This window comes from Carcharhinus amblyrhynchos, chromosome 2, assembly GCF_965287045.1.
Source record: "Carcharhinus amblyrhynchos chromosome 2, sCarAmb.v2.hapA, whole genome shotgun sequence".
NCBI classification, from domain to species: Eukaryota; Metazoa; Chordata; class Chondrichthyes; order Carcharhiniformes; family Carcharhinidae; genus Carcharhinus; species Carcharhinus amblyrhynchos.
In genome coordinates this window covers 59,551,084-59,578,086 of record NC_137325.1, presented here as the reverse complement: position 1 = coordinate 59,578,086, position 27,003 = coordinate 59,551,084, and the positions used below count along the sequence as shown (strand labels likewise).

At 42.1% G+C, this 27,003-nt stretch overlaps 1 protein-coding gene across 1 annotated transcript in view; it reads right to left on the bottom strand.

Moving 5' to 3' along the window:
* LOC145354841 (DNA topoisomerase 2-beta-like) overlaps positions 1-27,003 on the bottom strand; it is a 155,341-nt gene that overhangs the window by 47,786 nt on the left and 80,552 nt on the right. Inside the window, exons 20-25 of the mRNA XM_080206368.1 lie at positions 25,779-25,927; positions 17,413-17,644; positions 15,579-15,713; positions 14,765-14,965; positions 14,467-14,662; positions 4,322-4,413 (exon numbers count right to left, since the gene is read on the bottom strand). Coding sequence (XP_080062494.1) covers positions 4,322-4,413; positions 14,467-14,662; positions 14,765-14,965; positions 15,579-15,713; positions 17,413-17,644; positions 25,779-25,927 — 1,005 coding nt within the window. The remainder of the gene's footprint in view (positions 1-4,321; positions 4,414-14,466; positions 14,663-14,764; positions 14,966-15,578; positions 15,714-17,412; positions 17,645-25,778; positions 25,928-27,003) is intronic.

The following is a 27,003-nucleotide window of genomic DNA, read 5'->3' as shown; positions in this document are numbered from 1 at the left end:
GGATGAGATGCAGGGGTGGGAGAAATTACAATGTCTAAAGTAAAAGAGAGGGTACGGGCACAGGAAAATGTTGAGGATGACCCAATAATAAAGGGAGAAGGGGGCATGAGAAAGGTTGGTAGCGTTCCTTCAAATAGGGTACAGGTAAAGGCTGGGATAAAGACACTTTACCTGAATGCACGAAGCATTCAGAACAAAGTGAATGAGCTGGTGGCGCAGATCAGCACAAATGGATATGATCCGGTGGCCATTACGGAAATGTGGTTGCAGGGCGACAGGGACTGGGAGCTGAATGTCCAGGGGTATCAAGTGTTTAGGAAGGATAGAAGGGAGGAAAAAGGGGGTGGGGTAGCTCTGCTGATTAAGGATAATATCAGGGCGGGAGGAAGGGAAGATATAGGCTCCAAAGAGGAGAACGTGGAATTGTTGTGGGTGGAGATAAGGAACAGTAAGGGGAGGAAGACGCTGGTGGGTGTGGTCTATCGGGCCCCAAATAATAACTTGGAGGTGGGGCGGGCTATAAACAAGCAAATAAATGATGCATGCAGAAATGGAACGGCGATAATTATGGGGGATTTCAATCTGCATATTGATTGGTTGAGCCATGTCGGACACGGTGGGCTTGAGAAGAGTTCTTGGAATGCAGTCGGGATAGTTTCCTTGAATGTGTGTGATGGAACCAACGAGGGAGCGAGCTATCTTAGATCTGGTGTTGTGTAACGAGGCAGGAAGAATTAGGGATCTTGTTGCGAGGGATCCTCTTGGGACGAGCGATCATTGTATGGTTGAGTTTTTGATGCAGATGGAGGATGAGAAAGTAGGGTCCCGGATCTGTGTCCTCTGTTTGAGCAGAGGGGAGTACGATAGGATGAGAGAGGAATTGGCAAATGTAGATTGGGGGCGCAGATTGGTCGGTAGGACTGCTGTGGAACAGTGGAGGATCTTTCAGGAGATCTTTTTCGGTGCTCAGCAGAAATATATTCCAATGGTAAAGAAGGAACGTAGGAGAAGGGATAATCAGCCATGGTTATCGAAGGAAATAAAGGAGAGTATTAAATTAAAAGCTGATACTTTTAGAGTGGCTAGAAGTAGTGGGCGAGTAGAAGATTGGGAGACGTTTAAAAATCAACAAAGATTGACCAAGAAGTTGATAAAGAAAGGAAGGATAGACTATGAAGCTAAACTAGCACTAAATATAAAAAAGGACAGTAAGAGTTTTTACAAATATATAAAGAGAAGGAGGCTGGCTACAGTGAACATTGGACCCTTAGAGGATGAGAGGGGGGGATTTAGTGGTGGGAGATGAGGAAATGGCTGAGGCCTTAAGTAAGTTTTTTGCCTCGGTGTTCACGGAGGAGGACGCGAATAGTTTGCCAGATATTAAAGATAGAAGGATGGTAGGAGTTGAGGGCCTGAATGCGATTACTGTCACTAGAGAGGTAGCGCTTGATCGACTAGCAGGACTGATGGTGGACAAGTCCCCAGGACCGGATGGAATGCATCCCAGGGTTCTGAAGGAAATGGCAGCAGTGATAGTGGATGCCTTAGTGATTATTTACCAAACTTGCTGGATTCCGGGGAAGTGCCAGAAGATTGGAAAACGGCTAATGTTACGCCACCGTTTAAAAAAGGTAGCAGGCAAAAGGCAGGGAATTATAGGTCGGTTAGTTTAACGTCTGTTATTGGAAAAATGCTTGAATCCGTCATCAAAGAAGAAATAGCGAGGCACCTAGAGAAGAGTTGTTTGATAGAGCAGACGCAGCATGGATTTGTTAAGGGGAAGTCGTGTTTGACGAATTTATTGGAATTCTATGAGGATGTGACTAGTGCAGTAGACAGAGGGGAACCGGTGGATGCAGTGTTTCTCGATTTTCAAAAGGCGTTTGATAAGATGCCGCACAAAACGTTGCTTCAGAAGGTTAGGGGCATGGAGTTGGGGGTAAGGTGTTAGCGTGGATAGAGGATTGGTTGTCTAATAGGAGGCAGAGAGTTGGTATCAATGGGTGCTATTCTGATTGGCAGTTGGTAACTAGTGGAGTGCCACAGGGATCGGTGCTGGGGCCTCAGCTATTTACCATTTATATAGATGATCTGGGGGAGGGGGGTGACGAAGTTTGCTGATGACACAAAGATAAGTGGAAAAGCAAATTGTGCAGAGGGTGTGGAAAGTCTGCAGAGGGATCTAGATAGGCTGAGCGAGTGGGCGATGACCTGGCAGATGGAGTACAATCTTAGCAAGTGTGAGGTTATCCACTTTGGCAGGAATAGTAGTAGGAGGGATTACTATTTAAAGGGCGAAAAGCTGCAGCATGCTACGGTGCAGAGGGACCTGGGGATCCTTGTGCATGAGTTGCAAAAACCCAGTCTGCAGGTGCAGCAGGTGATCAAGAAGGCGAATGGGATGCTGGTCTTTATAGCGAGGGGGATAGAATATAAAAGCAGGGAGGTCTTGCTGCAACTGTACAGGGCACTGGTGAGGCCGCAGCTGGAGTACTGTGTGCAGTTTTGGTCGCCGCACTTGCGCAAGGATATTTTGGCCTCGGAGGGAGTGCAGAGGTGGTTCACTAGGCTGATACCGGAGATGAGGGAGTTGGACTATGAAGAGAGACTAAATAGACTGGGTCTGTACTCGTTGGAGTTTAGAAGGATGAGGGGGGATCTTATAGAGACGTATAAGATAATGAAAGGGATGGACAGGGTAGAGGTAGAGAGATTCTTCCTGCTCAGAAAGGATAGCAGGACTAGAGGCACAGCCTCAAGATAAGCGGGGGGCAGTTTAGAATGGAGTTGAGGAGGAACTTCTTCACTCAAAGGGTGGTGAATCTCTGGAATTCTCTGCCCGTTGAAGTGGTGGGGGCTACCTCGCTAAATATATTTAAGACACGGGTAGATAGGTTTTTGGCAGACAAAGGAATTAAGGGTTACGGGGAGAAAGCGGGAAAGTGGAACAGAGCCACTTCAGATCAGCCATGATCTTACTGAATGGCGGGGCAGGCTCGAAGGGCTAGATGGCCTACTCCTGCTCCTACTTCTTGTGTTCTTATGAAGGAAGAGGGAGAAACCAAATATTTAACAATGGCCTACATAAAGCTTCCTCATCCGACAGACAGTTGTAATTTGGCTGCTTACAGTCATGAACTACAGCATTGTTTTGGCTACTGTGAAATCCAAACAAGAATGTAAGAAAGATTATTTATTTATAGCACTTGTACTGAACTGGCATTACAGAACAATTTTCCAAAGTAGTTCTGTAACAAATATATGTGTCAATCTGTGATTACACTGACATCAGTTTTGTACTATCTACCTGTGACCAGTAAGAACTAAAGTGAAATTGCTCAAGGTCTTTTCATGTGGCATTCTTATGGTTGGCAGACTTTTGAGGTTTGATTTGAAACACAATTCAATAGTTTTTTTCTTTATTTGATTGCCTTTGTTTCTCAACTGCAAACCAATTGCAGTATCTCTAAAAGTGTGGGTAGATGATAGCATTTCATGCTTCTGGCATAACCAGCTGCTAAGGTGTGTACTAGAGCACCTTTGAATCAAAGTTCCTATCCATTCTCTCTGACTTTTCCTAAGTGAAATGACTGGTTTTCTTTGGTGCTTGCCAATTGGCATAGCCAAGATCAAGAAATCAAGTCCCTGGGTTCCAAGGGGTGGAGGTGAGAAAATATTTTTTCCCAATACTGTCATTCTACAAGTACTTTAACCTAATGTGCCATATATCTGCCTTTACTAACAAAAAATATCTGAGGATCCAACAGATAAATATTGGTGGACATGATTTTTTTGAAAGTTGAATCAATCTGTACCAAAACAATGTTGTCTTTTCACCAGTTGGATACTCTTGCAGATATTAGTCAAAATAAGATTGACTTTCCAAACCATTTCGGTTCTCAATGTATCCTATTAATGTCAGCATCACTGAAGAAATATATTTTGGATACTGCCATGCAAATTATGAATTTATCTTCTGCCAATATCAGAGCAGCTAAAAATTCTGGAATTATGCTAATGAGCAATTACAATTAAAAAGAATCATTTTTTTGCCATCAATTTATTTGATTTTTGTCAGCATAACATTGGAAATTTGGCTGGCACAAAATGCTTGAATTTTTCCTGGGTTATTGGTGCGCTGACTTTCTCATCGTTTAACAACTGTGACTTGGGAACTCCCATTGGGAAAATCATGGTTGCGAACCTATCCACAATACATAAATTCCATCAACCAATTCTATTTTTAAAACAATAAAATTTAATGACGTACATGTGGTTTATTGGCAAAGCTTAGCATATTTTCAGCAAAGCAACATTTTACCTTCTCCTGAGCTTCTTTCCAGGCTTTGATTGGATCGGATTCATAGCCCCGCTGAACAAGCATTTGATAAAGATCCCTCTTAGACTTATTCTCTAAAGAGAAAATATTTAAAAAGCATTCATTTATCAAAACTTCTTTCCATGGATCACAAATAAATTTGTCCATACTCTCAGGTACCTTCATGTCTGTGATAAAGGAGACAATCCATTAAGTACTGATAATATTGCAATGTATGAACATAGGAGTGTGGCAACTAGGGATTTTCGTAGTAACTTCGTTGCAATGTTAATGTAAGCCTATTTGTGACACTGATAAATAAACTTAAAAAACTAGGAAGATTTGCAGACAAAATATTACCATTAGTTTATTTCAGCAAGGAAGATCTTTAACTTTGAATATTAACAGAATATTCCAGAATTTCTTTTTAAATACAGCTACCAAACCTTGACATTTCTGCATTACGTGGGCCTGGACTTCGATATTGGCAGTGAAGTGATGGCATTCACTAGTGACTGTCAAGAAAGCTGCCCATAAATATTCTAGCTATCTCTGTGGTGAGAATTTTGCCATTCCAAACGCAGTTTGAATTTGGTGCCAAATCAAGGGATGTCCAGGTGTCCAGCAAAAGTTATCATCAACAAGGGAAAGTGGCAAATAATACTGAAGTTATCTTACAGACAGCAAACCAGGAAATAAAATGCAATAGTTTTCAAATATTTTCAAAGAGACTTAACATCCCAGAATTATAAAATTAGTTTTCTGAACATAAGGAGGCTTTTTAGTAGCAATTATGAAGTTAAATATGCCATTGAAAACCTAGTTGTGCCTCATTCAACAAGTTGTAAATGTTTCAAAGGTTTTTGCAGCAAATTCTATTTATATACTGCCTTAGCATCCTAAGGCGCTCCACTGGAACATTAGAAAACAACATATGACATTGAGCCACAGAAGGAGATATTAGGTCAATCACCAAAAGCTTGGTCAAATGCATATATTTTAAGAAGCGTCTTGAAGGAGGAAAGAGAGAGAGGGAGGTGTATGGAAGGAATTCCAGTATTTAGAGCCTAGAAAACTTGAGGCACAGCCACCAATGGTACCAATTATAGTCCAGAAGGCATAAAAGGCTTGATTTAGATGAGTATCCTGGAGAATACTGGGGTTGGAGGAGATGACTGTAAGTCTGTAAGATAACTTCAATATTATTTGCCACTTTCCCTCGTTGGAGGAGATTACAGGCATAGGGAGGGACAAGGCAATGGAGGGATTTGAAAACTAGGGCGAGAATTTGAAAATCAAGACATTACTTGATTGAGAGACAATATAGGTTAGTAAGCACAGGGTTGATGAGTGAACTGGACTTTGAGAGTTAGGACATGGGCAGCAGAATTTTGAATGACTTCAGTTTTACAGAGGGTAGAATTTGGGAGACCAGCCAGGAAGGTTGAAATATTTGAGACCAAAGTTAACAACAGCATGGATCACGGTTTCAGCAGCAGATGAGCTGAGAAAAAGGGAAGTCGAGCAATGTTATGGAGATAGAAATAGGTGGTTGTAACAATGGAAGGAAAATGAGGTTGAAACTCATGCCTGATCAAATACAGCAAGATAGCATAAAGAGCAAGTGCTTGTCAATTCACTGATTTCAATTTTTTTGAAAATTAATTCAACAGTTAAAGCTGTCGCAAGCAAGGCTAGCATTTACTGGCCTTGAGAAAGTGCTGATGAGCTCCATTCTTAGTCATAGATTGTACAGCACAAAAAGGTCCTTTGGCCTATCGAATCTACATCGACAATAACTACCACTAAAGTTGCAGTAATCCCATTTTCCAACACTTATCTCATATTCTCGAGTGTTATGATATTTCAAGTGCTCATCCAAGTACTTTTTAAAGGTTGTATGTTTTCCAGCCTCCATTACCTTCCCAGGCAGTCCAAGAAGAACAGGGAGTGCAGGACTCCTCATGGGGATCACAAACTCATATTCCATTTTGGAAATTGATGAGGGCACTCGTACCTTAGAGTGCAGTCAGAGCCAAGTTTCTGGCACCACAAGCAGCTTGACCGTACAGGCAGGGAGGAAGACAAAAGGGAGAACAATAGTGATGGGGCATTCATTAGTCAGGGGAACAGACAGGGGTTTCTGCAGCCAAAGACATGATTCCAGGATGGTGTGTTGCCCCTCTGGTGCCAGAGTCAGGGATGTCACTGAATAGCTAAAGGGCATCCTGAAAGATAAAGATAAAGGGGCCTCAAGATAAAGGGGAGGCGGTTTAGAACGGAGTTGAGGAGGAACTTCTTCACTCAAAGGGTGGTGAATCTCTGGAATTCTCTGCCCGTTGAAGTGGTGGAGGCTGCCTCGCTAAATATTTTTAAGAAGCGGGTTGATGGGTTCTTGATAAGAGAGGGGATTAAGGGTTATGGGGAGAGGGCGGGAAAGTGGAACTGAGCCACGACAGATCAGCCATGATCTTATTGAATGGCGGGGCAGGCTCAAAGGGCTAAATGGCCTACTCCTGCTCCTATTTCTTATGTTCTTATGTTCTTATGAAAGGGGAGGGTAAAGGTTGTGGTACATTTTGGTACCAACAATAGCAGGTACACTGAATAATGAGGTCTTGTATCAAGAACTCCAGGCAGTAGATTAAAAGCAGGATGTCTAAGACTGTAATCACTGGATTACTCCTGGTGCCACATGCTAGCGAGTATAGAGATAGGGAAATAGGGCAGATGAATGCATGGCCAAGACTTGGTGCAAAAGAGAGGGTTTTAGATTCCTGGATCACTGGGACCATTTCTGGGAAAGGTGGGATATGTATAAACAGGAGCCTGAACCACATTGTGCCAGCGTCCTTGTGGGTGGGTTTGCTACTATTGTTGGGAGGAGCTTAAATTAGTTTGGTAGGGTGAAGGGACACAGAACATCAGTAAAATAGAGACACATCATGCAATAGTAAAGGAAGCAAGTCAAAATGAGTTCAGCTTTCTTGAGTGTCAAGGCAGTATGGTAAGGCTGAATGGTCTTTATTTTAATGCTAGGAATGTAATACTTGAGACTGATGAGTTAAGGGTGTGGATTGACACACAGAAGAGTGCTATTGTTTCCATCACAGAGACATGGTTGAAGGAAGGGCAGGGTTGGCAACTCAACATTCTGGGGTATAGGATCTTTAGGCAGATAGACGAGGGTGTAAAAAGGGAGGTGGTGCTGCACTATTCACTAAAGAGTCAATTACTGCAATAAGGAGAGTTGATATCTTGGAAGGGTCTTCAAACGAAGCTTAGTGGATAGGACTTGAGAATATAAAAGGGAAAATTACATTACTGGGAGTGTATTATAGACCCCCAAAGAGTAGCGGGAAGAGGAGCAAGGATTTGGACAATTCACTGAGGTGTGCAAGAATAATAATCGGGTAATTATACTAGGGGATTTCAACTTCCCCAACATAAATTAGGATAGTCATAGTCTAAAGAGTTTAGAGAGGGCACATTTCTTGAAATGTTTTCAGGGGAGATTTTTGTATTAACGTAAAGGCGGCCCAAAAATGGATGGAGCAGTACTGTACCTGGTTCTGGGAAATAAAGCTGGACAAGCATTCAACATGGTGTGGACCACAACACTGCAATTATGGATAAGGAAAAAGATGGCCTGCAAAAGACAACTTTGGATCAGGGAAAGGCAGGTTTTATTAAAATAAGGCAGGGGGAAATGTAGGAACAATCAGTTCAGGGAATCCAAGGTGTCTAGGACAATTCAAGACTAGATGAGGAAGAAAAAAGCTTTTTGTAAGTCCAATGGGAGCAATTCAGCTGCAGCCTGAGGGGAATATAGAAAGTGCAAGAGGAAACTTAAGAAAGCAATGGAAGCATGAAAAAGGACTTGTGAACAAGATTAGGGAGAATTCTAAGATAGTCTACAAATACATTAGGGAAAGAGCTTAATCAGGGAAAGAGTAGACCCCTTTAGTGATAAAGGGGGCAATCTGTGTGTGTGTGAAGCTGCAGAACATTGGAAGGATGTTAAGTTAATACTTATCACTGGTCTTCACTCAAGAGGAGGAGGACGTAGATATAGAATTTAGGCAAAGGGACTGTGAGGATGTTAAGCAATTTGATACAACAAGTGAGGAGGTATTGAACACTTTGACTTGCTTAAAAATGGACAAATCTCAAAGCCTGGATGAACTGTATCCCAGGCTCTTTGGGAGACGAGACAGGAAATTGCAGGGGTTCTGACCCAAATTTTTAATTCCTCTCTGGCCACGAGGAAGAGCCAGAGGACTGGAAAATGGCTGAAGTGGTTCCATTTTTCAAAAAGGATGGTAGAGATGAATCAAGGTTTCACAGACTGGTGAGTCTCACATTAGTGGTAGGAACTATTGGAGAAAATTCTGAAGAGAATTAGTCTCCACTTGGAAAGGCATGGGTTGATTAGAGATAGTCAGCACAGCTTTGTCAAAGGAAGGTCATGCCTTCCTTTGTCAAATTTGACAGTTTTCGAAAATGTGATAGTGTGTGTGGATGAGCGGAGTGCAGTTGATGTATTAATATGGATTTTAGCAAAGCTTAGGGAGACTGATCAAGAAGATTGAAACAGATGGAATTCCAGGAAACCTGGCAAGGTGGATCCAAAACTGGCTTAATAATAGGGCACAAAGGGTGCTAGTAGAAGACTGTTTGAGTGACTCGAGGCCAGTGTTCAAGCTGTGTCCTTTTTTGTTTGTTATATACATAAATCATATAGATGAGAATGTGGGAGAAAGTTTGCAGGTGACACCAAGATTGGTAGTGTGGTTAATAGTGAAGGTGGTTGTAGGTTACAGGAAGATATAGATGGATTATCAGATGGGCAGAGCAATGACAGATGGTATTCAGCCGTAATAAGTGCAAGGTGATGCACTTTGGAAGAAGTAACAGAACAAGGGAAAGTTTAATGAATGGCTGGACACTAGGAAGCTCAAGAGGAACAGGTGGATCTTGAGGTACTTAGTCACAGATCTCTGAAGGTTGCAGGGCAGGTAAATAGGGTAAGTCAAGAAGGCATAAGGGACACTTGTTTTTAATCAGTCGTGGCAGCGTGTATAAGAGCAGGGAGGTTATGTTGGGGATGTACAGAACTTTGGTTAGGCAACAGCTGGAGTACTGCGTGTTGTTCTGGTCATTTCACTATAGGAAGGATGTGCACTGGAAAGAGTACAGAGGAAATTCACCAGGATGTTGATTGGGATAGAGCATTTGAGCTGTAAGGAGAGACTGGATAGGGTTGGATTGTTTATTTAGAACAGACAAGGCAGAAGGGGACAACACTGAGGTGTATAGTTAATGAAGGGTTTGGACAGGACAAATAGGAAACAGCTTAGTTGAGGGGTCAATCACGTGACAGCATGATTTTAGGGAGATTCAGAAAGGACTTGAGAGTTTTTTTTCACAGAGTGGTGAGAATCTGGAATGCACTGCCTGGGAAGATAGCACTAGTACATCGACAGTACTGACAGGGTGGGAGTTCCAGGAATTTGAATAAAATATTCAGGATATTCAAGTCAAAATATTCAAGTCAGGATGATGTGTGGTTTTGAAAAAACTTTTTAGTGTGGGGAGACTGCAACAGGGCAGCCTGCAGAGGAGTAGACAATCGCTAACAGCAACTTTTGTTTATCTATGTTCATCAGGTCAGGTGTGGACTGAAGAAGCTGCTGACAGTTTTGGACGCATCATGACAATGAAGCCAACAACTTCATCATCATTACTACAGCAAAATCTGGACCGTTATCTTACATAATTACAATTTAGTTTTCCAACATCTAAAGTGATTATTTTTCTCGATCGTCAAGTTAATGAAGATGAAAGGATTACAAATTTCAATATTACAATTTAAGCAGCAAAAGATAAAGCTATGCCAATGGTCAATACTAAACTAGCATTATACAATGCAATTTGTCTAAATTGGTGAATGAGAAATTATATTATGGATTAGAACATGCAAAGCCTAAACAGAACTTAAACATTCAAGGTTTTAACATGTGACTGTTTAAACCATATTTAAATATCGTACCAAAGGATATCCTGGGTCAGGAGTTTCCAAACATTTTTTGCAGAACCCCCTTTGTCTTGTCTAGTGACTGATCTGTCTGAGAAACAATGGCTGGGATTTTCCAGTCCCACAAAGTCCCGTGGAGGGTGGTGAATATGTGTCCCAAAGTATAGTGGAGGCTGGATCATTAGAAGTATTCAAAGTGGAGGCAGATTAATATTTGATAAATTGAGGAATAGAGAGCTATAGGGAAATGACAGAAAAGGAGATGAGGCTGGCATAGAATTGAATGGCATGGCAGGCTTGAATGGCCTGATGGGCTACTCCTCCTATTTCTTGTATTCTTGTGAAGTCGCTGGTGGAGCAGATTCCCGATAGAATGACGTCTTGGGAACGGCCTCCTCTTTGTCAGTGTCAGGGCAGCACAGTGATTAGCAATGCTGCCTCACAGCGCCAGAGATCCGGGTTCAATTCCTGCCTTGGGGTCACTGTCTGTACAGAGTTGGCACGTCCTCCTGTGTCTGCATGGGTTTCCTCTGTGTGCTCTGGTTTCCTCCCACAGTCCAAAGATGTGTGGGTTAGATTGATTTGCTATGCTAAAATTGCCCTTAGTGTCCTGAGATGCATAGGTTAGAGGGATTAGTGGGTAAATATGTAGGGATATGGGGGTAGGGCCTGGGTGCGACTGTGGTCGGTGCAGACTCAATGGGCCAAATGGCCTCTTCCTGCACTGTAGGGTTTCTATGATTCTATGATGATTCCCAAGGTAAATGGAATCAGAATATTCCTGCCAATCCTTTTTCAAATCTAATGTTGTGTAGGTATAGATGGTAACCCAAAATATTTCAGCAGTTTTATCACTTCACCAGTTTAATACTTCTTTAGTTTTAATAGCAAAGTCCAATCAATTGCAACTCAACAACCAGAAATTTCTCAGAATTGCTCCTGCTTTGCCAGCATTTATTATAAATAAAAACAGTGAGACAAGAGAGTTTCAAGGTACATGCAGCAAGTAGTGATCACTGAAAGGAAAACTGCGCTGTCGGCAACTCCCTTAGGGCTGCGGACACAAGCTGGGTGCATAATGAACAATCTTCCACAGCTGGGAATACTGTGGGTTTAACATCAGATGTTTACACCTAACAATGGAGAAAGGGATAATTGAGTTGCTCTGGAGGAACTAAAACGTATTGAATTTTCTTTTCAGTGCGGACACAATCATTAACTTAATTCTCAATTTAAAATAACACCAAGCAAACAGTAACAAAATCCAAACTGGAAAAACGAAAGAATTTCAAAACGTTTTGTGAGTAAAGTAATTTTGGAAGCAGTGACAATATTACAAACGACTATTAAACTATTCTTTCAGAACATACCGAATCTTGCGGGCTTAATAGAAATTCTATGCAGCGATGCAGTCAAGTGTCCATTCCCCCATGCACTCAGGGGACTGAGTAAGTGTACCAAGCGACACTGAAGCCTGCCCTGCCAAGGCTGAAGTCAGCACCTTGCATGCATAGTGATGATAATGAATGAATTCACTGATGTTGTGTCTTCCTTCCACAGATAAGCCAACTAAAGGCAACCTGACCACCCCTACATTCGGCTTCCAGGAGGACATTGCCATATTCCCACTAGCTCTGTCCAGCTGGCTGCCCTCATTTGTCCAGGGGTTGATAGAAGTGTGGACCTGTATAAAGATTGCATCAAAGCTTGACATAATGGCTTGTATCTGATTGTGCAAATCTCCCACTAAGCCCTGAAATGAATAGGAGGCAGACAGTTGATTGTGATCTTCCACACCAGTGGCACGGGATGACCGCCCATACAGTTGGAGGCAATTTCAGAACCTATCATTTCCAGAAGTGATGTCATTGAGCACCTGGAGAGATGTAGCCTCCTGTGATACTGAACCTCATACATTTGCAGGTAGTTGGTGTGCAGCCTGTGCTCTGTAGCCACTGGGTAATGGCACCTTTGGTGTTCCCTTCAGCCTTGGCCTCACTGCTGCCCCTGCACCAACTGAGCCTGTGCTTCTTCTCAAACAAGTCTCTGCCTGTGCACATACTGCCTCCCCTCCCATTGGATCACATGCAGAAGAATAGTGCCTTGTAAACAATGGCACACTGTCCGCCAATCCTCAAGAAAATCTTCCAGAGAAGTTCTGAAATGCTGAAAATCATGCATAAATGCTAAAAAGTAACTAGGGATATCAAGCTAAACTCTAAATTCAAACAGCAATGAACTCTATCAAAGAAATTAATACTGATTTGGGGACCTTTTATCCTGACCTAGGAAGAGGAAGTGCAAAAAATGTAATGGTGCCCACCCGCTTTGCCTGTGCGTCAAGCTAAAAAAAATTCACAGAATTCATTGTCGATTGAACTTCTAATGGCCTTAAACGGCCCTTTAATTGTTCACAGGCACACATCTGCCCACTGATCTCTTGCACATGCACACAATTCCATCAGGAGACACTCCCTATATCTTAGAACATAAAACAGTGCAGCATAGGAACAGGCCCTTTGGCCCATGATGTTGTATCAAACATGTTGTCAAATTAAACTCATCCCTTCTGCCTGTCTTTGGTCCATATCCCTCTTTTCCTAGCATATTCATGTGCTTATCTAAAAGCCCCTAAAATGCCCATAACATACCTGCCTGCACCATCATCTCTGGCAGCGTATTCCAGACACTTACCACTCTGTAAAAAATGTGTCCCTTACATCTCCTTTGAACTTTCCCTCTCTCACCTTAAGTGCATGCCCCCTAGCATTTGACATTTCAACTCTGGAAAAGAAGATTCTGACTGTTAACCCTACCTATGCCTCTCATAATTTTATAGACTTCTATTATGTCCCCACTCAGTCTCTGCGTTCTAGAGAAAACAACTATTTGCCCAGCCTCCCCTTATAGCTCATACCCTCTAATCCAGGCAGCATCCTGGTAAACCTCTTCTGCAGCCTCTCCAAAGCCTCCGTACCCTTCCTGTAATGTGGCGACCAGGAATGAATGCAATACTCTTAAGTGCAGCCTAATCAAAGTTGTATAAAGCTGCAACATGACATCCTGACTCTTGTACTCAATGATCCGACCAATAAGGGCAAGCATGCCATATGTTTTCTTTATCACCCTACCTACTTATGTGGCCTCTTTTAGGGAGCTGTGGACTTGAACCTCAAGATCCCTCTGTGCATCAATCCTGTTCAAGATTCTGCCAATAACTATATACTTATTCATAACATTTGATCTCTCAAATTGCAACACCTCACACTTGCCCAGAGATTGAGATTTTACACACATCCGGGTCAGCACTTCCAAAAAAAAGCGTTCACAGAATAGGTAGCAAAAACTTTTCTATTAACTGTGCGATACTCATTTTCCTGAGGTAGTGCTGAAAATACCTGCAAACTGGAACAGATTGGAGAGGGTGTCAGAATTGAGGAAGAGGGCAAAGTTGCTCAATCTTCTTGTTGAGAAAACTAAGGGAACCTTACAGCCCAATTCTTTTTATTGTAGACAAAACCCCATGATGAATTCCAGCCAGATTTCCACCCACCCAAATAGCTCTGTCACGCTCCCAACCCTAACTGAGGTTGGAAACAGACTTTCGATCATTCCTTTTACATACTTCCAAGCAACATTCAATAGCAAGTGGAAACATGCAACACTTTTAGTGAACTTCAAAAATCTACCAAGTTACAACTGACAATCATAAAATTAAAATATGATGTAATGAAACATCTAGTAGCTGTAATATTGAGCTCTTAATTAGAAGGCCCAAGTTTGAACCCTAGTTTAAACTCACATTTCACTTCTTCGTACAAAATCGCAAGTGAATGCTAATCCATAGCTGAACAGCAAAGGAGGGAGGCACTTTACACAAGGTGAAGGAAGAAAAATAGAAAGCATCCCTTCCTTCACTACTTTAGCTGTCTTAAGAGCTCCATGCAAGAAGCCCCAAGGAGCATCTAAGATTGCACAGGTTGAAATGTCATTCAGATAATTTATCCAGAATGGTTTTACTTGCAAAGAATTGCTCATTAGCAATCACATCTGTGCAAAATTCCAATTATTGAAAATTACGGAAATTTTGATCTTGTACTTTCATCCTTACCAATTGTAATCTTTCCTTGTATTTTCTCCAGAATGAACCGAGCTTGGTTGTTTAGCTTTGCAGATTCTGCTCCGAGCATTCCTGACAACCATTCTTTCCTCAGACTGTAATAATGTGACCGCAAATCAAAGAACTCCTTCAAAATGTCATGTACAGTTTCATACTTCTTCAAGCAACCCATGTGGTCAAATAACACCTGCAATTATCACAATGTTATTGCTGTTTGAACATGTTAAAATAAATATCTTGCATTTAATAATTTACATTAAAATTATGTATATTTTAAAAAGGATACTACCATAGAGTTGCAAGTGAGTGTGGTTTGCAGTTTGAACACTTTGTGTAGACCAGCAGCTTCTGCTTGTGCAAGTTTCTCCTCTGACATTTTTACAACAAATTTGACTGAAGCATCAGTATGATACTCTTTGTAGTCATTTATCAAAGCTGGTGTCTTTTCTGTCCCATTAAGCATAGGCTCAAGAACTTGTTCTTTGTATGCCTGTAAGGAAAAAGGGCATCTGTACTTACCAGCACATACAAGGAAATATTTTTTAAAAAAGCAAGCTCCCATGAAGGTATCAGATATCCTAAAAAGGAAATGTCTTTGACTAAAAGGGATACCTCATTCTTCCTTCAAAATGATAAGCAGATTGTAACCATTTAACAGATTTTAAAAACTTCATAGTTTATCAGAAGCCTTTTCTGATATCTTTCCCCATACCTGGCAATACATTTTTATAAGGAATATGTTCCCTAAAGTTCTTCTTTCAGTAAAACAAGTAGTTAACATGGAAGCATTTGCTGAAGAGCAATTATTGTTAAATAGGTCACAGTACAAACTTGGGTTTTCTCAAATAGGCATTGCCCAAGATCCTGTTCAGTCAGTTGAATAGGAATGTTTAAAAGAAACAGAAAAATATTTAAAGTAATAAATCTCAATATGTTGTGGAACTGACAATTAAATCTTTTCAGATCCCAATGCTTTAATAGGAGATGAGCATCTTGTTCAAAATAAAATTAATGGATATATCCATATTCTCAAAAATTTACTAACTTCACCATTAACTGAATTACTGCCAAATTAAAACGTACTGCAAAATTGCATCCTCTACCTGTGTCCAAGTCCTCACTGGAAGTTCTGTAATTTCTATTGTATTTCGATCCAACACCAAGATCTCACCACTAACAACATATTGGTTTTGGCCTACTTCATGAATCGTTCCTTTGAAATTCTTGTAGCTTGGAAGCTAGAGAATCAAAACAGAATTGTGAGATTGAGATTAAACTCTCAAACTTCTGGTTGGCCTTCTTTGCAATATCAATGCATACAGTGTTTTGCTATTTCTAAGTCAACAAGATCATGCATGTTATAAGCATTTGTAAATTAACTATGAAAGGAGAATGTGAACAATATACTGATCCGCAAAAAAAAAAATCAGTATCTTTTCTAACAAATTAATTGTCTCTGTTATGGTCAAGCGAGGAGGTTAATTTAAACAGCACCAATTTCTTTTCTCACCACCCAACTATCAACAGCGAACAGACTTGATGAAATGAATGGCCACTTTCTTCATTTAGGAATTCTATGATTTACTTCAACTCATATTTACTAGAGAACCTTCTGACCCCCCCCCCCACTGGATCCCTCAACTACCCTTGACATCACAACAATCCTCCTGAAAACCCCCCCACCCCCACAATCTCCCTATCACCCTGATTGACCATGCAACACTCACTTAACCCATCCTACCACCCACAACCCATCCTATTACCCAAGACCACCCTACCTCACCATCAATCCATCAGTCTACCCCTCACCAATGATCTTACACACTTGTCCCTGGCTTCTCAGAATATTGCTTTCTCTTTAAAGATGAGAACTTTAAACTCATCTGGTTTATAGCAGCTAATGCCATAAAAGGAGGGCCTGGGTGCTACGCACTGAAGGCCTCAACACCCTGCTGCACAGCACTTTCCTCACCGAGTTGGAAAGTCAGGAGAGAAATGTGCACCTTTCAACTAAGGTACGACAAAATATGTGGCGTGGCAACTCAACTGTGATTGCCACTCCTTGGAAGTTCTGACTCAATCTGTTTAGTAATAGTCACTGAGAGATAAATGTTTCCAGGACATTTATTCTGTCCTTCCTAGAAAATTTGGAATTTTTTACATTTATTGAGGAAATAGCTGGGGCCTCGGTTTAATATCTCAACCAAACAATGGTACCACATGCGGTAATGTACTTAAATGTCAGTCTACATTGCAAGCTCAAGTCTCTGAAGTTGTGCTTGAAACCGTAATCTTCTGATGGAAACCAAGATTTTGGACTCTAATAATATAAATACAATGTTTTAGAGCATCTGTCCTCAAGATAAAGGCCGGAATTCTCCAACATTGCCCGCAGCTGGGATTTTCCAGTCCTGCTGCAGTAAATGGAGTTTTGGCCGAACACTAAATTCTCTATTCTTACTGCCTGTGGTGACAGGGTGAACAAGATCAGAAAATCCTGGCCAAAATATGTCTTGCTTAAGTTTTTATCTTTTACTTGTGCTATAGCATTAACATCTTGTAACATTATGCGGTAGAAAATGATCGGCAAAATGCAGCAATAGTAATTGACAGCCCATTTTACATTTTTCCCATTAAAGTCAATTGAAAAAAGAACTTTGGTGCAAATTGGAATGTCAACTCATTACATGACTGTACTAGTACAGACCAATTTTATCCCATACGTAGAACCTTAGAAAAGTCAGTGCAGAAAGAGGCAATTCAGCCCATTGTGCTTGCACCATTCTTACAAGGTCTCCTTCATATATCAGAAATATACCTTGTTGAACAAAACGTTGTGTTAAAGTTAAGTATTTTGTGCGTGTACAAGACATGCTAATTTGCTGAAATATGACAAAAAATATTGTTAAAAATTCACATATATTCTCCATTACTTACCATAGGTAGAGGATCCAGGCCATCGAGCATTCGCCTGACATTGTTGACTAGCTCTCGGGTATCATAATTAGGAATTCTACAAGCCCATCCTGTACCAATACCTTCAGCTCCATTAACGAGAACCATGGGTATTATGGGACAGTACCACTCTGGCTCAACTCGCTGATTGTCATCATAAAGAAACTTCAGTAAATTGTCATCCACTTGAGGGGAAAGCAAACGTGCCAATGGACTAAAAACAAATGCAATACGTTTAACCACAAAATTAATATAATTTAGTAAAGATTTGATATTCAGAAAAAATACCCACCAAATTGTAAACTAAATATATTAATTTCTAAAAAATAAACTGATCTGGTAGCCAAGAGCATAAATCCAGAAAGCTGAGTTGCCTGCCCTGAGTGCCAGGGTTCAGGACACCTGCTCTGGGCTGGAAAGAAACTCGCAGTTGGAGGAAGAGGATCCAGTTATCATGATCCATGTAGGTATTAATGACAGATGTAAAACTAGGAAAGAGCTTCTGCTTAGAAAGTATGAGCAGCTAAGGGTTAAATTAGAAAACAGAATTGCAAAGCTAATTACCACAAGATTATTACTTGAGCCATAAGCAAATTGGAGTGGGTAAATAAGATTAAAAAGTTACGTGTGGCTCAAAGATTGTTGTGGGCAAAAGATTTTCAATTCATGGGGCACTGGCACCCGTGTAAGGTTTTGATAGTTCACTCCTTTTTTAGAATATCTAACATATATGAATTTATTTGTCAATCACTTTTATAAAAGGATCCATTTGAATTTATGTCAGACAGTTAACAGTCAAGATAGTTGGAGAACGGGAAAGCAACGATTTGTGAAGAAACAAATTTGTTTTATTGTTTTGAGTTCCTTTGCATCTTAAGCTGAAGCAGCCGTATGCTGTCTTAATGGCCACAATACAGTTAGTTATTGTTTTTAAATCAGTTTGAAGGAATGGCCAAAAACATTGTGAACTTAAGACTACACCTTATGTTTAAGCAAACCATGTATTGCTTCAATTGATCTGTACCAGAAAGACAACTTTTATTCTCTATTATGACAGGAAGCGGTCTTCACTGTTGATTTTAAGAGCTTTAGTGTGGGGCTTGGGTTAAGGTATGTTGACAAGAGAATGTGACTTCAGTTACAGCTTCTCTGTTTCTGGAAGAAAATGTGCATTTGTTTGTGATGGAATATAAACTTCTGGAGTCTGAGGAAGTTAGAAATAGAGCTACGTCTCAGTTTATAGTCCATAAAGCAGGGGTTGCAAAGGTGGGGTGAAAGAAATGATTTAAACTTTATTGCCAATAAGAAGGGTGAATTTGGACCATTTCCAAAAAGGAAATGCTGAATAATGAGAAGCCGAGGTATAGAAGTTGAGAAGTCATCATCCTTGTTGGGACAGTGATGCCACGGTTTCTGGGGACTGACTATTCTGGACTCAGTTCAACATCATTTCAAAGACAAAGAGTGAGAAAGAGAAAGATACTATTTTGCTGACAACGCCAGAAGTTCCTGGGGTCGAGAGATGAGAAACTTCTATGTTGTTTTTACTGTTTCTGAAGTTTATGTAAAACCTTGCTTAATAAATTCTACTTGATTCATAAATACTAGCCATTTGAACCTTGTAGGTCAAGCACAGCTGAGGTCCCTAGTGTTAAAAATTAAAAATTCAGACCTTGGAGATTTTTTAAATTAGAAGATTTTATACCTCAAAACCCTAAAACCGACACTAGGACTGGGAAAAGTGGGAGTTGTACCATTGAGATGGTCTTCATCTGAAACATGCAATACCAGTACTCTGGTGCTTGTATAACTAGGAAGGGAAAGCTTTAATCTAAATAATGGGGCTGAATGGATCAAGGGAGGATAGATGTGATAAACTAAAGAGAGACAGGACAAGACAAGAGAGCACCGTAGCAGTAAGTGAACTAATAAACTGAATGTGGCAGGAAGGGACAGAACATATAAACCTAAGAATATGCCAGGCCAGAGGTTGTGAAAATATCAAAAAGACAGAATTAAAAGGATGGATGTAGCATTCATTACAACGTAGATGCACTGACAGCATAAATGGAAGTGTCAGGAAAAATGCTGATGACAAAAATATCAGGGAAATCTAATAAATTGGAATATTTACTGCTGGTTATATCTATTTAAATTTTGGAAACTGTAAACTACTTAAAAGGCAGGGAGAGTTCGGTTATGCTCACGTAACTAGTGTTTTTAATAGAACATAGAAAAACTACAGCACAAACAGGCCCTTTGGCCCACAAGTTGTGCCGATCATATCTCTACCTACTAGGCTTACCTATAACCCTCAATCCTACTAAGTCCCATGTACTCATCCAGAAGTCTCTTAAAAGACCCTATTGAATCTGCCTCCACCACTGGCAGCTGATTCCACACACCCACAACCCTGAGTGAAAAACTTACCCCTGACATCTCCTTTATACCCAGCACCCTAAACCTGTGTCGTCTTGTGGCAGCCATTTCAGCCCTGGGAAAAAGTCTCTGAGGATCCACCCAATCAATACCTCTCAACAGGGCATGTATGGGGTGTCAGGGAGGGGTAATACCATTGGTGGGGGAACATGTCGTGTCCTTTCAGGGCGGTTTGTCCATCCTTTGTCCCCACCTGGCACTCAGCTCTCACCTGTGACTCCCCGTAGCTGTTTGCATGCGACAGCAGCCACATCCCGGGCAACAGCCTCAATAAGCCGGTTAAACCAGATGAGGGTAGCCGACGGGTCTCAACCCTTGGTGAGATAAGGAGATGGCTATCCCAGCATGTGAAGACAGAGTCCAGCGGATTGAGGGGAAGAGACCAACGGAAGGTCCAATGGTCAAGACGGTGGTCTCTGCAAGCGTCGTGGAACGCGAAGAGCAGGACAAGATATAGGAGACGTCCTGGTCATCCACTGTGTCTTGACTCTTGTCTTGCCACTGGATCGAGATGGGAATTGGGAAGAGAGAGGCAGGCTGACGCTGCGCAACTCTCCCTCACTTTAATCCAAATCGAGCGCTAGTTTCGACACCATTATCATCAGTGTCCTGTTCAACTCTCAAAGTCCTGTGGCGATGCACGAGCGGCAAAGCAGCAGGTGTGGATACGCTGGGAGCTATAGTCACAGACTTGCACGCAGGTGGCTCAGGTCTAATGGTCATTTTCCGCTGACCGAAGCAGCAGTGGAACTCGGCATCTACCTCCGCGACTGAGCAGTCCTCTTCAGGAACACATTGCTCACCTCCAAAGAATGAGGAAGGGGCTAGAAAAGGTGCCCTAAACATTGCCTGCTTCACTACACCCTGGCCGGCGGGGATCCCATCTTGAGGTCAAACACACAAAATAAAATACAAGATGACACTGCTCACCATTGGCAATTGGAACGTGCGCACGCTTTTGGACAACCCTTCAGTAGACAGACCAGAGAGAAGACCAGCCTTAGTTGCCAGAGAGCTTGCAAGATACAACATTGACATCGCACCCCTGAGCGAAACTTGTCTTGCCAACGTAGGTCAGTTGACCGAAACTGGAGGTGGATACACTTTTTTCTGGAGCGGTCGTGGCAGCGATGAGCGTCGTGATGCTGGGGTTGGATTCGCCGTCAGGAGTCACCTTGTTCGGAAACTTGATAGTCTACCCAAGGGTGTGAATGACCAGCTTATGACATTACAGTTTCTGCTACAGAACAGAAGTCAAGCCACCCTGATCAGCGCCTATGCTGAACAACCTGGATGAGATGAAAGACAAGTTCTACGAAGAACTAGAAGCCCTATCAGCAGTGAGCAGTACCGACAAGGTGATCTTGCTTGGCGATTTCAATGCAAGAGTAGGGTGTGACTCTGCAATCTGGCAGGGAGTCATTGGGAGGCATGGAGTGGGCAGGTGTAACAGTAATGGCCTACTCTTACTGAAGACCTGTGCAGCACATGACCTCCTCATCACCAACACAACCTTCCGTCTGCCTACCCGTAACAAGACCTCTTGGATGCACCCCCACTCTAAGCATTAGCATCTTATCAACTATGTCATCGTCAGGAGAAAAACAGGCAGGATGTCAGAATAACCAAGGCCACGTGTGGTGCTGACTGCTGGACAGATCACATGCTCATCGTCTCCAAAATGAGGCTCCGCATCAGACCCAAGAGGCGACCACAAGGAAGCAAGGTTATGAAAAGAATCAATGTGGCCAAGCTAAAGAACCCCAGCATAGCTTCAGCACTGGCTGAAGACTTAGAAATCAAGCTTGCTGACCTACACCTCGCAGGCAGCGCTGAGGATGACTGGGAACTCTTCAGGGATGCTATCCATACATCTGCGCTGAAGATGCTTAGGCCCTCCACCCGCATGACTGATTTGACAAGAATGATGAGGAGACACAGGCTCTACTTGTTGAAAAGCACCGTCTTCATTGGGCCTGTCAGAACGGCCCATCTTCAGCTGTCAAGAAAAATGCTTTTACCAGTGCTCACAGTACAGTCCAGAATAAACTGCGTAAAATGCAGGATGCCTGGCTGAGTGCCAAGGCAGATGAAATACAGAGAGATGCTGACAGAAACGACTTGAAACGGTTCTATGAAGCCCTCAACAATCTCTACGGACCTCAATCTCTTGGGAGTCCCCCCCCTCCTGAGTACAGATGGTACAATTCTCATTACAGAAGGCTCAGATCCTGCAGAGATGGGCTGAACACTTTGAAGCCTTCCTCAACCGACCATCATCTATTAACGATGAGGCAATAGACAGGATTCCCCAGGTTGATATCAACAGTGCCATGGATGACCCACCGATAGTAGCCAAAGTCACAAAAGCCATCAGCCAGCTATCCAGTGGCAAAGCCCCAGGGGCAGATACCGTACCCGCACAGATCTATAAAGCTACTGGTCCTGCACTTATCGAGAAGCTCACCGAGTTGTTCCAGTCCTTTTGGAAGCAAGGATCCATTCCTCAGGAACTTAAAGATGCTTCCATCACACACCTCTACAAGAGGAAGGGCAATCGGCAAGTATGCGACAACCACTGAGGAATCTCACCGCTCTCCATCACAGGAAAAACCCTCGCAAGAGTCCTGCTAAATCATTTGGTCATTCATCTGGAGCTGGGCCTGCTTCCAGAGTCACAGTGTGCTTCCGCAAAGGTTGTGGGACTACTGACATGATTTTTGCTGCGCACCAACTTCAGGAGAAGTGTCAGGAGCAGAATCGCGAGCTCTACACAACCTTTGTTGACCTCGAGAAAGCCTTCGATACTGTAAGCCGACAAGGCCTGTGGAGGATCATGTCAAAGTTTGGCTGCCCCCCCCAAATTCATTCAGATGGTACGCCGGTTCCATGATGGCCAGAGTACTGGATGGCAGAGAATCCTCTGAGGCATTCCCCGTCACCAATGGAGTCAAACAGGGCTGTGTGCTTGCACCCACACTTTTCAGCATTGTTTACTGCCATGCTGAATGATGCCTTTCAGGACAGTGTTGCTGAAATCAGCCTCAAGTACAGAGTGGATAGGAAGCTTTTCAACCTTCAACTTCAAGCTATTACCAATGTGAAAGAGACTGTTCTGAGAGATTTCCTCTTTGCCGATGACTGCGCCCTGTATGCTGGCTCAGAGCCAGAGATGCAAGTCAGTATGGACAAATTTTCCACACCTTGTGACAACTTTGGACTTACCATCAACATTAAAAAGACCAAAGTCATGCACCAGCCTGGTCCTCATGCACTGTACACAGAACCCATAGTCACAAAGGGCAGAAACTACAGGCAGTGGGCCAGTTCACTTATCTTGGTAGCACCCTCTCCTAAGCAGTGACTATTGATACAGAAGTTAACTGCAGAATTGCAAAGGCAAGTTCTGCTTTTGGTAGACTGTGCTCCACTGTATGGGAACATTGAGGAATCAGCCCAGCAACAAAACTGAATGTCTACAGCACCGTGGTACTCACTACCCTCCTGTATGCCTGTGAAATGTGGACTGTGTATCGAAGGCATGCAAGACAGCTTCATCATTTCCACATGATTTGTCTTCGCAGAATATTATGCATCCGATGGCAAGACAAAGTACCAGACACTGAAGTTCTTTCTAGAGCAAGTCTACCATCAGTCCACACACTACTGACGAGCCCGCAGACCCAGTGGGCGGGTCATGTCATCCATATGTCAGACAAGCACATACCCAAGCAGCTCCTTTTTGAGAAATTCTCTACTGGAAGACGCTCACATCAAGGACAGAAGAAACATTTCAAAAACACACTCAAAGCCTCCCTGTAGTCGCATAACATTGACACGACCCCCTGGGAAACGCTGAACAAAACTGTCCTACCTGGCGCTGCCTCATTCATGAAGGCTATCAAGCTCACAAAGCAAGATGTATTGCTGAAGCACAACTTAAGCATGAGTTGCGCAATTCCAGAGCCACCAGCACAACAACTACAGTGTCCACAAGTCTGTCCAATATGTGCCAGGACATTCTGTGCCCGAATTGGCCTGATCAGTCATCTTCGAACACACCACAACCAGCCTCAAAATGACTAATGGTGTCGAGGTCCTCATCGATGACGATGGACGAACAACAAAAACCTCTCAACATCTTATACACCTTTATCAGGTCACCTCTCATTCTTCATCTCTCCAAGGAGAAAAGACCAAGCTCTCTCAACCTAATATGTGAAGAGAAACACTGCAAATAGATGTTTATCTCTGACAAACTGTTACCAATGGAGAACCGAACATAAAAGGTAGAATTTTGACATTGTTTGGCAAGTGCCTGCAAGGGCAGGAAAAGCAGAGGGTAGCCTGCTGGCTGCACTGTTACCATATTTTTTCCACAGAATACCTACACTGCAGAAGGAGGCCATTTAGCCCATCGAGCCTACATGGACAACAATCCCACCTTGGCCCTATTCCCGTATTTACCTACTTGTCCCCCTGACACTCAAGGGCAATTTAACATGGTCAATCAACCTAACCCACAAATCTTTGGACTATAGGAGGAAACCAGAGCACAGAGGAAACCCACACAGACATGGGAGTACATGCAAACTCTATACAGACAGTGACCCCAAGGCTGGAATTGAACCCAGATTTCTGGTGCTGTGAGGCAGCAGTACTAATCACTGTGCTACCCTGACACTGACAAAAAGAGGCTGTTCCCAAGACGTTATTCTAGCAGGAACCTGCCCCACCAGCAACTTCACAAGAATTCAAGAAATAGGAGGAGTAGCCCACCAGGCCATTCAAGCCTGCCCCGCCATTCAATTCTATGCCAGCCTCATCTCCTTTTCTGTCATTTCCCTATAGCTCTCTATTCCTCAATTTATCAAATATTAATCTGCTCCACTTTGAATACTTCTAATGATCCAGCCTCCAATATACATTGGGGCACAGATTCACCACCCTCCACAAGAAGAAATATCCATGCACCTCAGTTTTAAATGACCAGTCCTTTATCTTGTAGCTGTGTCCCCTTGTTCCAGACTCTCCCACTCGTGAAAACATCTCACCATCTACAATGGAGATTCTGTTGTCTGGCTGGCTGTTTGTGGTCTACCTCTGAGGTTTTACTCTTTGGAGGATATATCCTTCTCTGCAAACAACTGTTGTGTTCGCTGTCCAGAAAAGTGTTAAAAATTTAAATGGAAATCTGAAATCAAATGAGCGTACTTGTTTTGTGCTAACTAATGTTGAAGAAAGATGCATGTCTGTGGGTTATTGCTTTACATTGGAACAACAGAGATAACCAGCTGTCAAGGACTATACTGTGTCAAATGTTTAAGTCTTGTAATTGGTAAAGGTTATGTTAATTCTTGTTGTATTCTAAATATGATCTTAAATAAACTATGTTTGATAAAAACTTCCTAGTGGGTCACTTGAATCATGCCTGGAGTGAAACACTTTGGGGTTGATTCTCCTAGACTTGACTTAATCAAGTGTATTCAAGCCAGAGATCAATAGATTTCTAGACATTAAAGATATCTATGGTGTTGTGGCAGAAGATCAGCCATGGTCTAACTGAATGATAAAGCAGGCTTGAGGTCCAGACGGCCTATTCAATAATTATGCTTCTATGTAACTAGAGCAACAGAAACAGTTAAGAGTTCAACTGCATATAGTATTGTCAAAAATTAGTTATAAAGAGACAAAACAGGTGACACTAACAAATTGCACAAGCAAATAATTAGTGCAGCACAAAACCAAAAAATGATAAAATTCTGAAAAACAGGTCTGTCAGTTTAAAGAGTAAGGGTTGGTTACTGCTTTAATAATTTATGGCAAGATGCGTGCATATGAAACATGGACATATCTTTTCCATATCAGCATTAAGCCATTTTTATTTCTAAACAGCTTTCTCAGCTTACCTTAACATAGTGAAAATATAACGAGGACTAGCGGCATCTTTGCCTCCATGTAGTCTGGTACCAAACTGTCCAATTGGCTGCAACAAATTTATATTGTTACTTCCTACAAAGTTTTGAGCCAAGTTTACGATGGTCATCATAAGTGCTTGCTGAAAAGGAAAAACTGGTGGTTACTTATGTAATAAAAATGCAACTAAATGCTATGTTACAATTAAAACTTCATAGACAATAATAAATTGATGCACATTCTCTTATTAAGATATGCCAGCACTGGGTAATGCTCCTCGCTTGGATCCTCGCCTGATCACCCATCATTCCTGTTTGCTGACCCCTCAATTTAACATCTTACATCCTTGTTTCAAATTCCTCAATAGCCTTATACCTCTATCTTTGTAAACTCCTTTAGTCCAAGAACCCTCTGAAATTACCGCATCCTTTCGTTCCTGCCTTCCTGCATATATCCAATTTTAAACCACCAATGGCAATTACGTCTTTGCGTTCAGTGTACTAAACTCTAAAATTCCTCCCTTAACTTCTCAACATTTCCGCCTTTAAGAAACTCAACTCTTTCACCAAGCTTTTGGTCATCTGTTATAATATTTCCTCATGTAGCTTATTGCCAAATTTGGTTTGAAAATGCTGTCGTGAAATGCCGAAGTGTTTTGCTCCATTAAAGACACCTATACAAATGTAAGTTTTTTTGGGAGTCAGTTGAGAGGTGCCAAGAATGAGGGCAGCAGGCACATGACATTACCACAACCTGCAAGTTCTCCTCCAATCCACACACCATTCTGATTTGGAACTATAATTTCCACTCCTTCACTGTCCGGATCAAAATGTTAGAACTCCCTCCTAACGGCACTGTGACGGCAGTACTTCAGAAAGGGACCTCAAGTAGTTCAAGAAGGGACCTCACCATCACCTTCCCAAGGACAATTAGAGATAGGCAATAAATACTGGCTGAACCAGCAATACCCATATCCTGTGAGTGAATAAATAAAGTTGAATTTTCAATAATAAATTTAATAATGGTATTAAGCACTGCACTCTCGGGAGACAGGTACAATTGATTTGTAAATTAATTCATTATCAGATCGCTCTTATTTTCAGTCTGCATAGATCTCAATCACTGCCACTTTGTTTACTTAGGAATCTGTTAACTCTCAGCTACTTTTAATTGAACATACCTTAACCACGATTGCACCTTCCTCCTTTGATTTCTAGA